The 14,796-nt window shown below is 49.6% G+C and overlaps 1 protein-coding gene across 37 annotated transcripts in view; it reads right to left on the reverse strand.

The window, feature by feature from the left end:
- The window catches only part of MADD (MAP kinase activating death domain), a 101,199-nt gene extending 87,076 nt beyond the window's left edge, over positions 1 to 14,123 (reverse strand). For 31 of the 37 annotated variants that reach the window (XM_083164428.1, XM_083164432.1, XM_083164427.1 and 28 more), the window contains exons 1-3: positions 13,961 to 14,122; positions 5,978 to 6,124; positions 4,631 to 5,194 (exon numbers count right to left, since the gene is read on the reverse strand). In XM_083164428.1, the coding sequence (XP_083020554.1) occupies positions 4,631 to 5,194; positions 5,978 to 6,039 (626 nt within the window). In that variant the 5' untranslated portion in view covers positions 6,040 to 6,124; positions 13,961 to 14,122. Of the gene's footprint in view, positions 1 to 4,630; positions 5,195 to 5,977; positions 6,125 to 13,960 lie in introns of all 37 variants that reach the window. The other 6 variants (XM_083164421.1, XM_083164410.1, XM_083164415.1 and 3 more) reach the window with 1 other exon arrangement.
- Between the last annotated feature and the right edge of the window lie 673 nt (positions 14,124 to 14,796).

Raw genomic sequence — 14,796 nt, forward strand, 5'->3', positions numbered from 1 at the left:
AGGCTGCTGCAAGGGAGGGTTTGGTGAGGGGTTAAGGGAAAAGAGTTAGTTCCTCTACGGGAGCCACTGACGGGATTCTCCAAATCGGGATGTCAGGTCTTTGGACTGCCGGGATCCTGAACGCTGGCTTATTGTATGTATCCCCATAAAACATGTAACATTCATATCAGTCCCTGTCCCAGACAAAATTCCTTATCACACAAATAGCTTTTAGGGGGAAAAAAAAGGAGGAATGGCTGTGCGCTACAAAGCAGTTCGTAACATAGAATATAGTAGTCTTTTATTCTAGCAGCAGTCACATGTGGATACCCAAACCACACAAGAAAGAGCAAGCACAGAGACCGCAAGAAGGCAGTGCTGGAATAAAGACTAAGGGGGTATTCAATCGCTGTCGTGCTCCCGCAGCCATCTCCCGACGGGGGAGATGGCTGCGGGGGCCCTATTCAATGCTGTCTTCCCCGACAGCATTTAACAGGGGGTTCTCCGCAGAACGAGCCCGACATCACAAGCTGTCGGGCTCGTTCTGCTGAGAAAAGCCAGAAATAGGCAAGCTCCCGGCTGGAGCTCGTCTATTTCTGTCCTCAGCTCGTGGCCACACCCCCTTCTCGCCGCTCGGCGGCCGGGACATTGAATCCCGACCGCCGAGCTCACGTCGAGCAAAGCGAGAACGGGACAGGGGCACGGCTGACAAGCTTGCTCGACAGCCGTACCCCTGACATTGAATACCCCCCAAAAAGTGCCCATACACGGTACAATTGCTGGGTGCGAGGAGATGCGCGCTCCCGTCACAAATCTCATTGCACAGCACAAAAAGTATGTGCTGCAGATACTAATTGTACTAGATCTCATCTCATTGCATTGCAAAACGTATGCCATACAATCTAGTCTAAATTGCATACAATAATTGTACTGTGTATGGGCCTCTTTAGGCCCCTTTCACACACACACCGGCAGCCGCCGTGCGGCGAAACACCGCACGGCCAAGAAGCCGTGCCGTACACAGGAGTTTACAATGGTGGGGATGACCACAGCCCAGCAGCCGTCCCTTCCAGTGGTGACATCTGGCTGCAACCAGGCGGCCGGGCCATGGCCTTCCCATGTGAATGGACACAATCATGTCCATTACTAACTACTGTGTACAGCACGGCTTCTGGCAGTGTGGGTTTTCGCCGCCCGGCGTTAGCCGGAGCGTGTCAAACCACCCTCTTTTTTTTTTTTAAAGAAGAGACAATATAATAAAGAATAATAATAATAATAATAATAATAATAATAATAATAATAATAATAATAATAATAAAAAATACTGGCCAGTAAATTAAACAAATACCAAATAATAAAACAATAAAAAATGTACATAATGCACATTGGTATTAGTATTTGAAAATGACTGACCACTGTAATTATCTCAAAGAATCTATGCCGTCCCAGAATAAACGAATAGATGTTATTTGGATTAGAGGCAAAGGTTCGGTTAGTTGGATTAATGTTATTTCACTTGTTAGTAGATGTTAGTTGGTAGTGGGCACAGAACTGGCATTCAAATAATTGATCCATTTGAAAATAAGTTCACTAATAATTTGTGTTGCCCAATCAAACAGAGCTTAGATGGACGACCACTGGTTTATAGGCTCCTACATGACGGTTCCCGGCTGGTTAGCACTCTACCGCACCTTGTTTGGAGATCGTTCTTGGAATGTTTTGACGCAGGTTGTGTGGTCAAAGGTCCTGAACCAAACTCTTACGCGTTTCTCCACATTTCCCTTCGGCGGCTTCCTCACAGAGAGAGGAAACCGGCCACAGGAAAGGTGGAGAAATGCGTAAGGCTTTGCGTCACACTGAGAACTTTGAACCGGTTTAGCTATTTTACTGGCTAAGCCGGGACAAAAGAAACTAAAGTTTGACTATCACCCCCCCTCCAATTTCATTTTAAACAGATCGGAGATAACAACTGAATCTTGCCCAATGAAAGCTATCCACATATTCTGCTGTGCGGTTTCTATCTATATCTCACAACATACTACTCCTGGCTACTCAACTATAATATCATCATTTTTACATCTGCAAACAACTTTTACTATCACTGTTAATGCTTGTATATTCAGTTTTGAAAATGCCCTGCTGTACCACTAATGACTTCACCTGTCCTGCTCTTCCATTGATTTTAGGTGTCCCCTAAAAATTTTATTCTTGGCTCTCTTCTTCTCTTTCTCTATATGTCCTCTCTGGGAGAGCTTATTTGCTCACTCGACTTCCACTATCACATCTATGCTGATAACACTGAAATCTACCTCTCCTCTCCTGACCGCTCTCCCTCTATCCTCACTCATATCTCCAATTGTATCTCTGCTATCTACTCTTGGATGACCCAGCTTTTTTTTAGACTTAAAATATCAAGGACTAAGCTGACCCCTTCCCACCCTCCTGCATAAAAACCGACCATCTCTCATCCTAAAGGCCCCCATACACTAGGGCGACTTGTCCTTAGGACAAGTCGCCCCCGACTTCCCCCTGAGCTTCCCCGGCTGCTCCCCGGGGGAGCTTGATTAGATTGGCACTTGATGTGCCATTTTTTACATGTGATAAATCGTCTCGATTTATCACATGTAAAAAACCCGGGGAGCAGGGGGGGGGCTACAAAAGGTGGGAGCAGGGGGGCTGGGGACGCTGCGGGGACAGCGTCTGTGTCCCCCGCTGCTGGTAACGCTGCGGGGTCAGCGTCTGTGTCTCCCGCTGCTGGGGACGCTGCGGGGACAGCATCTGTGTCCCCCGCTGCTGGTAACGCTGCGGGGACAGCGTCTGTGTCCCCCGCTGCTGGTAACGCTGCGGGGACAGCGTCTGTGTCCCCCGCTGCTGGGGACCCTGCGGGGGACACAGGCGGCATAGAGCCGGGCAGGGGGAGCCGGCGGGAGCTGTCAGTGCTAGAAAAAAAAAGCCTATACAATGAATGGGCAGCCTGTGATTGGCTGAGCGCTCTCTCAGCCAATTGCTGACTGGCTGAGAGAGCGCTCAGCCAATCACAGGCCGCCCATGCATTGTATGGGCTTTTTTTTTTTATTCAATACTGACAGCTCCCGGCCGGCTCCCCCTGCCTGGCTCTATGCCGCCTGTGTCCCCCCGCAGCGTCCCCAGCCCCCCCTGCTCCCTCTACCGCCTCGCCGCCCCACTAGGTCCCAAGTCGGGTGGTCGGACGTGCAGCAGGTCCCGATGCACGGGACCGCGCATCGGATCTGAGGGGACATCAAAACTAGCTGATTTTGGTCCAATTTCGGCCAGATCCGACTGATCTGGCTGAAATCTGACCAAAATCGGCTAGTGTATGGGGGCCTTTACCTACTGTTTATGCCCACTTCATTCCCTTCTGTGTCACCCTTGTCAGTCTAACCCTCCCCTTTAGAATGTAAGCTCTCACGAGCAGGGCCCTCTCTCCTCATGTGCCTTTCTTAGAATATATAAACCTCTGCCACCCTGATGCTTGCTGCAGTGTCCTGTCCCCTGATGCAACTATCCGTATTAACCATGTACTTGTCCTAAACTGTCTTGTGCTGTAATTCGTTATGTGTTTTTGCTCATAACTATGCTCTGTAAAGCGCTGCGGAATATGTATGCGCTATATAAGAAACTGTTAATAATAATAATAATAATAATATATACTTGGTTTCATACCAGTCATCATTCCCAGTGCACATTCCCAATAGGCCTGTCTGTAGCGCAAGCAATAAGTTTGGTAACAGACAAATTTTCCTGTATAGAGAACTCTGCATTTCCCGTAATTCATACAACGTGCCATCAGTCACTAGTGGATGCGCATGCTCGGCTAAGCAGCATGAACACACGAAGGAATCATCCGCTACAATGACATCTAGGGCCCGAATCAACTTGGCCTCCAAAATTTCAGCTCAATGCGCATTCGTGAGGAATTTTGGGAAAATGCAATCGCAGTCTAAGAATCTAAGAAGAGATGGAGGGGACGGCAATGTGTCTTGAGGGGGGGGGGGGGGGTGTGCTGCGCCCCGACAACGGAGGAGTGTTCGGTCCGTTTTCAGTCATAAGCAGCCATTGTGACCCAAAACATGGCGGCTCTTCACCTTCCGGCGCAGCTGGGCATTCACAGATTAGCCATGTGACAGCAAAATATAGTATAGCATTATCCCTCATTGGTAGCACGGTGCAACCAAACACGTCACACCCTAGCTTTTTGACCCTGTAACGTACTATCTTGACTGGTAGCTAGGAAATCTCTGTAGACCTCATGGGCACAGCACAGACAGAGTGGACCCATGGCGAGTACTACAACACAAGCTGGGGGAATGCCGCAATACTTATGAAGACTAGAACCAGGTTAACAAAATATTGCCTTGACTCTTACTGCACATGCTCATTCGGACACCCAATGCCATCTACGGACCCAATACACTGAAGGATGTGACAGGTGTTTAGCCGAGAATGTCTGTTGTGCAGAAACAGAATCATAGTCATTGAACAAGACAATTCATGTGACCGCGAGTGCAGTGCAAGGCTGTATACATAGTAATGTGAAACAAATGCGGCCTAGGACAGGGATTGGTCAATCTATAAGTAGTACGATTTTTTCCCCGTTAAAGGTTTTAAAAACAGGGACTGGTTCTCTTACCTTTGGACACCCTTGGACACTCCGGCCTTCTTGCTGACCAGCCTATCACTGCAGCAGTCCACGAGCCTTTTAAGAGTATACAGACATTCCCGGAAGGTTGAGCAGAAGGGATAGTGACTGATGACACAAAGAGAGGTGAGCGAGCTGTTACGAGAGCGCTGAGTTCCTTTAGACAGACGTTTCCCGCGAGGGGAATGATTGATATCAGGGGTGGAGTCTGCGCTTGGAGCCTGTAAGGCGTGGCCTCCGTCCGAGCCCTCGGAACCGTTCTCGGAGGCTGGCTTGTGCAGTTTGCGGCTTTTGTCTTTCAAAATCCGTTTCTGAAAGGAGCGGTAGAAGTTGACGCATATCCCGTAGCGGGTGGTGCCGCTGTCCTTATCGGTAAGTGTGAAGACAAACGAGTTGTCATCGCGCAAACTCATCCGTTTCTGCCTTACGCTCAGACATCCCTCCGGCTGGCAGAAGAATACCACATCAGGAGGCAGGGGGAAGTCCGGGTGGTCCTCCAGGGGGTAACGGCGGAGCAACTCGGGCGTCTGGGCGACGCTGTCACTGCTTGGCTGCCTGCAGGAGACAAAGACAATGTGCACAGAAGGCTCACAGGACATAAGTTGCTCGAGGGAGCGACACAGGAAAAAACTAAATAAACAACATAAAGTCACAAGAAAGACGATCATAAATAATGACACTAATATGCAGAATTTACTTGGCGCGGATGTTCTCGTTTTCACGCCATGTTATATTCCCGACTGCATAAATATACACATAAAAAAATACATTTTAATTTAATGTGAACTTATTACCATACGCCTTTTTTTTCCCCCAACAATGAAGTGGCGTCACAATTGGTATGGGGCACCAACACACAGAGATGGCAGCCATATTGTACGCCAAACCAATAATTACGAGTGTGGAACTCGTCTCATTGCCTCAGGGGGGTGAGACCGTTTCCAGGTGAATTAATATGCAGCACTATCGCGGCGGCCACCCACACTGTCTGTTCATGATACGAGTGCACTTCACAACAATGATCTGCAAGCTGCAGGGAAGCCCGCGGGCATTATGGAACAGTCGGCAGACAATGAGCCATCAGACACATAAAATATTGAACAACCGGAAGCAGGCCTGTGACCGTGGCTGCTGCCAGCGTGACAAAAGTCCTTTGATGAGCTGGTGAATGATTTAAACCTCAATTCCTAGTGATGGGTCATATGGAAAGGAAAGGTAATTGTGTATAATCTATAATTCCTCGGCTGTATGACCATGTAACGAGATTATCGCTGCTCTTCGCTTCCTCCCAGTATATCAGTTTCCTGGGATCGTTTCATTCAGATCATAAGACCTTACCTTGCACCTATGATCACCAAGTAATCCAACAGCCTGGGACATGGCTTCTTCCTCTGCCCCATGGTACCTCCGTGTTAAATCATATCACAGATCCCTTCTTAGCTCACTGGACCATTTCTGACCAACTGGACGACACCAGCATTAAACCTGAGAATGGAAACGGACATTAGCATCCCATGGGCCTGGTGCAGAGTTGATTGCAGATCTGCAAAGATGCAGATGACAGTAGATAGGCGCCACCCAGACAGAAAGAAAACCTGCCCTGTGTAAATATGGGAATGAATCGAACAGATCGCTGTTCACTCCACAATCCATACGCAACTCACGAACCATTGAATGGTTTCGCTGGTCTGAGCAGATGTGATGAACTCTGACCCTTCCACAGATCTGCGACAGAGACAGGGTGGCGCAGGCCGGCACTGACGTCATACACCCTCCCTTAAAACACCTGGGCACTCCTGCAGATTTTCTGACACTCCCAGAAAACGTCCGTTTCCCACCCCCCAAACGACGGCTTCCTATCAGGCAACCTCCAAACATAGGGCCTTATTCAGATCTGATCACAGTACAAATTTGTTTGGCAAATGGGCAAAACCATGCTGCCCTGCAGGTGGGGCAGATGTAACATGTGCAGAGAGAGTTAGATTTGGGTGGGGTGTGCTGAAACTGAAATCTAAAAATATCTGTAAAAATAATGCAGCCAGTATTAACCCTGCACAGAAACAAAATAACTCCCCCAAATCTAACTCTCTCTGCACATGTTACATCTGCCCCACCTGCAGTGCACATGGTATTGCCCATTTTTGTACTGAGCTCAGATCTGAATAAGGCCCATATAGCGGTTACGATCCAATAGCATGTTTCATGCTATTTGATCCCATGCATACGTGACTGCGAATTCGCTGATCAGCAAACATCTCTGAATCAGGCCCAGTGTTCAGTATCACATTGCTCAAACTGACTCATAGACAGGACACAATGTTTACCTCCGCCATTGCTTTGTGCATAACTCACCCGCTCCGTTATCGCCTGACCCGAGTTACATTTATAGCGATACAGGGCGTCTATCCATAATCATTGCTGTCTGCCTTCACACTGCGCAGCTACTCCACCTGCCTCTGGGAACAATTGGCCGACCTAGAGTGAGCACACCACCACCACCACCATCCCCCTACACCCCTTCCCCAACAGCCCACACCCCCCAGTGCTGCAATATTTCACCACCCCAGTGCATCGTTTCCCACTTCCACTCCTGCTAAGCAAATGTCAATTTAGTTGCTTCTTACGCTGAGCCGGATGTACTAAGCTTGAAAAGTGATAAAGTGGAGAGAGGTATAACAACCAATCAGCTCCTTTATTATATAAAATATTGTCATTTTCCAAACACAGCCTGTAACATGGCAGTTATGAGCTTATGGCTGCTATTTTGGTTGACGCATGGAAAAGGTTGACACAAATTAGGTCAACGGGGTCAAAGGTCGACACAAGTATTATGTCGACGCTGGGAAGGACAACAGTGAAATGGTCGACATGGGTTTTTCACGTTTTTTGCTTTGACAGAAATGTCATGTCACAGTAGACATGGACACAAATACAGCGTACAACGCCCGCTCGACACACTATTATATTCTCCCCCCATGCTCTATTGGATGATAGGGCATGAAATACCACCTGTCGGCACAAAAAACGAAAACCGTGAAAACCCATGCCAACCTTTTCACCGACGACCTTCCCAATGTCAACCCAATGCATTTCGACCTAGTGACCATACACCTAGCTCAAGCTCTCCCTTATAAGCCATTAATAACCCGTCCTTGCTCTGCTTCGGACACATCTCATTATATCCCTTTGTTGTGGTCCTCACACCCAGCACCTGGGCGCCTCTCCCCGAGGTATCGCTCTATCCTGGTCTCACACCTCTACCACAGACATCAATTCACCCCCAGCCTGACACAGTATCCGCTCTCCTGCTGAAACTGAGCCATCTCCCCTGCTGTACTGATTGCTTCTAGTTAAGTACATTGGGTCCTATTGAACGGTCGTCTCCAAAATGCTGACATCTCCTTCCATTGTGTCCATGCTATAATTCTATCCTCGCCTTGCCAGAGACATTTCTCTACATTCCTGCCTTTATGAGCATCCCTCGCTCTGCAACAAGAGCCGAAGCCAGCAGTAATATAAAAATAGACCATCCACAGCGCCACTCATACCTTATGTACACAGATCTGTCTTCCTGATTGCATCTCTGCTATGCGTAGCCAACTATTCATTTGTGCCCAGCCTTGTTCATCTTACTCCAGGGACAACAATACTACTGGTTCCAGGACAGCAAGCTGTCCATCTCCTCCTCCTTATACCTACACGCCTCCGTATACTAACAGAAAGCCACCCTGTGTTTGCTTGCGGGTGTTGCGGTAGTCGCTGTGTACAAGTCATCGCTGTGTTTGCTGTCAGACACTGTTCTTGTGGGTGGTAACGTTTACAGGCTACCTGCACACATGCAGTCCTGCTTCTTGTGGGCTAAACCGACATCCATAGCGCAGCCTACCAATGCGTTAAAGATCGACATCTCCGAGGCACGAGGCACTTGTGCCTCAATGGCATATAGGCTCTTATTCTGGGTCACTCGCAAAGGCAAATTCCTTCTCAAATGGACAAAACCATGTCCACTGCAGGGGGGCAGATGTAACATGTGCAGAGAGAGTTAGGGTTGGGCAGTTATTTTGTTTCTGTGCAGGGAAAACAGCAACTGCTTTATTTTCACACTGCAATATAGATCTCACTTTGAAGTAAAACCCCACCTAAATCTAATGCTGTGTACACACGGGGGCGATAGGGGCTATAATCGATGGGAATATGGTCGCAGGCGACCATATTGCCAGTGATTGGAGTTTGCACCAGCGATAAATCGCCGGATGCGCACTCCCGTTTTCTGCCCCATTGTAATCGCTGGTCGCAGGAGCTTGTTACCTCTGCGGCTCCCCCAGCAGAGGTTCCTTTTCATCAGCGACCATCTCTGGTCGCTGATAAAAAGGAGACACTGAGCAATATATTGCTAGCAATATATCTCCCCCCCCCCCCCACCGTGTGTACGCACCTTAACTCTCTCTGTACATGTTACATCTGCCCCACCTGCAGTGCAGCATGGTTTCGTCCATGTGAGGAGAAACTGCCCTTTGCGAGTGAACCAGAATAAGGACCATCGTGTATAGTAAACCACATCGATGAACATTGGTTCAGCCCCCCTACACTGTCCATAGATGGCACATGTAGTTTACCGGTTCCTGTGTAGTTCAAGCAAATATTAAGCAATGCATCTGATGGGTTTTAAAGTCAAACATTGAAAACACAAGGGGTGAAATGTAATAGGATGAGAGATTCAGAAAGTGAAAGATTTGGTAAGAAATCTCCAGGTTTTTTAAAGCGGCAATCATTGACACTTCAAAATCAAACTGGTTTTGCAGTGTAAATGATTGCCACTTTAAAAAAACTGGAGATTTCTTACCAAATCTCTCACTTTCAGAATCTCTCAACCTATTACATTTCACCCAAGGTGTTGAACAAATGAAAAGGTGATCAGAGAGCAGAAGGTTAGAAGAGCTTCCAGCTGTTATCTGTGCCCAACTTATACAGATACAATACTCCTCTAGAACAAATAAGAGGTGCCATAGATTTGGGGTGGAGGGGGGGGGGGGTGAGTATCGCTAACAGGGGACAGGGCAGAAAACTCATATACACGTGGAATTTGGGGCAGATGGAGAAGAAACACACAAAGCATACAGGGACAGAGGAGTCCAGAATAATCCGATAGCGTCTCTGTCACTGCTGAAAATGTGGTAATAAGGCTCCAACAGAGAGAGAGGGGGGGGGGGGGGGCTGCACCCGGAGGGAAGAATTCCGGCAGGAAAAGATTGTACACTATAACGTGACAGAGCTGTTAGTGACAGTAAGGGGACTGGGAGCACAGTGCCAGTAGGTGGCTGGATAGAACAGTGACAGATTTTCAGGTGGGTGGCATTATGGATAGTGGATTTCAGTGGGGGTGGCAGTAGTCACAGGGGATGATAATAGTCATAGCTTTGTGGGCGCTAGAGATGACCCACTTTTCTGTAACATGGTGACGGTGATCTTATTTGGGGGGAAGGGGGTAGGAATGACAAGGTGCTTTTCAGGGGTGATGCTGGAAATGATGGAGGGCTGTTCTGGGGAACGGTAACAAGATTTTCAGAAAGATGGTAATAGAGAGACTGGGGATTATCAGGGGGGTGATAAATGTGACAGGAGATGTTTAGGGGGGGTGATAACAGTGGGGTTAGTCAGACCTGATCGCTGATGTGTCATTTAGCAGATCCCTGTGAGCAGATCGCCACCGCCCAGACAGAGGGACGTCCCGTGCAAGTCTGAATGGCCAGCTAAATAAACAAGGCCACCGATTCTTATTGCAGCGCAGTCGTTCAGTAATCAATTGGCTTGCGAATTCGCACAGCACCAATCAGTTCTGAATAACTCCAAGTGACAGGAGATGTCCAGGGGGGGATGGTAACAATGACAGGAAATGTCCAGGGGGGGATGGTAACAATGACAGGAAATGTCCAGGGGGGGATGGTAACAATGACAGGAAATGTCCAGGGGGTGGGGGATGGTAACAATGAAAGTAGATGTCAAGGGGGTGGGGGATGGTAACAGTGACAGGAGATGTCCAGGGGGTGGGGGGTGGTAACAGTGACAGCAGATGTTCAGGGGGTGTGGTAAAAGTCACATGAGATGTTCAGGGGGTGGTAACAGTGACTACAGATGTTCAGGGGGGTGCTAACAGTGACTGCAGATGTTCAGGGGGGTGCTAACAGTGACTACAGATGTTCAGGGGGTGCTAACAGTGACTACAGATGTTCAGGGGGTGCTAACAGTGACTACAGATGTTCAGGGGGTGCTAACAGTGACTACAGATGTTCAGGGGGTGCTAACAGTGACTACAGATGTTCAGGGGGTGCTAACAGTGACTACAGATGTTCAGGGGGGTGCTAACAGTGACTACAGATGTTCAGGGGGTGGTAACAGTGACTACAGATGTTTAGGGGGTGGTAACAGTGACTACAGATGTTCAGGGGGGGTGCTAACAGTGACTACAGATGTTCAGGGGGGGTGCTAACAGTGACTACAGATGTTCAGGGGGGGTGCTAACAGTGACTACAGATGTTCAGGGGGGTGCTAACAGTGACTACAGATGTTCAGGGGGGTGCTAACAGTGACTACAGATGTTCAGGGGGTGCTAACAGTGACTACAGATGTTCAGGGGGTGGTAACAGTGACTACAGATGTTCAGGGGGGGGTGCTAACAGTGACTACAGATGTTCAGGGGGGGTGCTAACAGTGACTACAGATGTTCAGGGGGTGCTAACAGTGACTACAGATGTTCAGGGGGTGGTAACAGTGACTACAGATGTTCAGGGGGTGCTAACAGTGACTACAGATGTTCAGGGGGTGCTAACAGTGACTACAGATGTTCAGGGGGTGCTAACAGTGATTACAGATGTTCAGGGGGGTGGTAACAGTGATTACAGATGTTCAGGGGGGTGGTAACAGTGACTACAGATGTTCAGGGGTGGTGACAGTGACTACAGATGTTCAGGGGGTGGTAACAGTGACTACAGATGTTCGTGGGGGGGTGGGTAACTCAGCTAAGTATACACTGACCTGGACATTTAAGACAATAAACATAAAATGAAGGAGATAGCAGTGAATGGGGCTTTTCCAGCTTCAAGAGACTGCAGACATAAGCGTCTGGTTGTATTGATAAGAATGAATGCACATAGGGGGGGGTCAAGGACATTATTATGAAATAGTAAAGAGATGGGGACAGCTACTTGGATAATATATGAGGAAACCCCAGCCCATTATCAGGTACTCGGTGACTGTGAAATATGGTGCAGTGGGTACAGAGATAAGGGGAGAGGCTGCCAGCAGATGTTGAACATGGGTTCATGTTATGGGATATTGTTAGTTTCAAAGACACAGTGACAATAGTAATAGTGAGATTGCTGACAAAGGTGCAATAAGGCCAAGTGGCAAAAAGAAGAACAGGATAACCGGTGAAAGACGTAACCAATAATATACTGACGAACTAAGGAGCACCGATGGTAGGACACACAAAAGGGAGCAAAGATGATAATGGGATGAAGCAGCAACTGATTATTGAGACACTAAGCATGGCCAAACTATGGCCTTCCAGCTGTTGTGAAACTACAAGTCCCATCATTCCTTGCCACAGTTTTGCTATTAGGGAATGCTAAAACTATGGCAAAGCATGCTGGGATGTGTAGTTCACAAAAGCTGGAGGGCCACAGTTTGGCAGGGCCAGCAGTAACGGAATCCAGAGGTGATAACAGGGGCTGCAAAAGGAGCGACAGTCTAATATGTTGGACAAAAGGGGGAATGACAGGCAATTATAATGACAGGGAACACCGGGAGGAAGTGACAGGGAATGATGGGGGGCAAAAAAGGGAAGTGACAGGTAACAGCAAGGGGTGATAATAGGGGAAGGGCAGCTTGGGAGTACCAAGTAATAATATTGTCAAAATAGGGGCGTAGTAACAGATGTAATGGGGACAAGCAAGAGTGAAGGGAACGCAGTGACAGATGCAATGGCGAGAGGAAGGGGGCATAGTGACAGATGTAATGGGGACAGGCGAGAGAGGAAGGGGGCATAGTGACAGATGTAATGGGGACAGGCGAGAGAGGAAGGTGCGCAGCGACAGAGGTAATGGGGACAGGCGAGAGAGGAAGGTGCGCAGCGACAGATGTAATGGGGACAGGCGAGAGAGGAAGGAGGCTCAGCAACAGAGGTAATGGGGACAGGCGAGAGAGGAAGGAGGCGCAGCGACAGAGGTAATGGGGACAGGCGAGAGAGGAAGGAGGCTCAGCGGCAGATGTAATGGGGACAGGTGAGAGAGGAAGGTGCGCAGCAACAGAGGTAATGGGGACAGGTGAGAGGAAGGAGGCGCAGCGACAGAGGTAATGGGGACAGGTGAGAGAGGAAGGAGGCTCAGCGACAGATGTAATGGGGACAGGTGAGAGAGGAAGGTGCGCAGCAACAGAGGTAATGGGGACAGGTGAGAGGAAGGAGGCGCAGCGACAGAGGTAATGGGGACAGGTGAGAGGAAGGAGGCGCAGCGACAGAGGTAATGGGGACAGGTGAGAGAGGAAGGAGGCTCAGCGACAGAGGTAATGGGGACAGGCGAGAGAGGAAGGAGGCTCAGCGACAGAGGTAATGGGGACAGGTGAGAGGAAGGAGGCACAACGACAGGGGCATTGGGGGCGCAACGACAGGGGCAATGGGGGCGCAACGACAGGGGCAATGGGGGCGCAACGACAGGGGCAATGGGGGCGCAACGACAGGGGCAATGGGCGCGCAACGACAGGGGCAATGGGCGCGCAACGACAGGGGCAATGGGCGCGCAACGACAGGGGCAATGGGCGCGCAACGACAGGGGCAATGGGGGCGCAACGACAGGGGCAATGGGGGCGCAACGACAGGGGGAATGGGGGCGCAACGACAGGGGCAATGGGCGCGCAACGACAGGGGCAATGGGCGCGCAACGACAGGGGCAATGGGGGCGCAACGACTGGGGCAATGGGCGCGCAACGACAGGGGCAATGGGGGCGCAACGACAGGGGCAATGGGGGCGCAACGACAGGGGCAATGGGGGCGCAACGACAGGGGCAATGGGGGCGCAACGACAGGGGCAATGGGGGGCGCAACAATAGGGGCAATGGGGGGCGCAACAATAGGGGCAATGGGGGCGCAACGACAGGGGCAATGGGGGTGCAACGACAGAGGCAATGGGGGTGCAGCGACCGGGATAATACAGTACACGGCAGCGACCGGGATAATACAGTACGGCAGCTGTGGGATGGAAGCAGTGAATGATGCACCTTGCTGGGGACACAGCACTGACCGGATGACTGCAGGCCGGGAACACTCACCTGCTGGCTGGTGCGGGCTACAGCGCTCCTCCGTGGGCACCGATCAACCCGCTGTGCCGCAGTCCGTGAGGGCCTGGCAGCAGTCACACACAGCTGACAGCAGCCTCACCTCCCCTGCCCGCGCATCAGCTCACGGGGACGCGCAGAGCCTTGGCCCCGCCCTCCTACGCCGTGACGCACACACTCCTGTACGTCATTACGCACCCAGGTTCTGCTGCTGCTGCAGTAAATCTCTATGCCAGGCTAATGGCACTTGGTTGCCTGCTGCTAATCCTGATCTACAGGAAATCTGCTACACAGGCCACAAAAAGGAGCCATATGTCACTACAATATTATATTACATGTTTGTTTTTTTTAAACTGCAGCTGCATATTGTATATATGTTATATATATCTAGTTATATCTATAGACCAGGGGTGGGGAACCTTTTTTCTACCGAGGGCCATTTGGAAAATTTGAAAACCCTTCGGGGGCCATATAAAAATTATCAATTATCGGCATATACGCGTGGGCATTATACACAGGGCAGCGGCATATACATGTGGGCATTATACACACTGGCAGCGGCATATACATGTGGGCATTATACACACTGGCAGCGGCATATACATGTGGGCATTATACACACTGGCAGCGGCATATACATGTGGGCATTATACACACTGGCAGCGGCATATACATGTGGGCATTATACACACTGGCAGCGGCATATACATGTGGGCATTATACACACTGGCAGCGACATATACATGTGGGCATTATACACAGGGCACCGGCATATACATGTGGGCATAATACACAAGGGCAGCAGCATATACATGTGGGCATAATACACA

This window comes from Crinia signifera, chromosome 11 (assembly GCF_055691185.1).
Source record: "Crinia signifera chromosome 11, ASM5569118v1, whole genome shotgun sequence".
NCBI classification, from domain to species: Eukaryota; Metazoa; Chordata; class Amphibia; order Anura; family Myobatrachidae; genus Crinia; species Crinia signifera.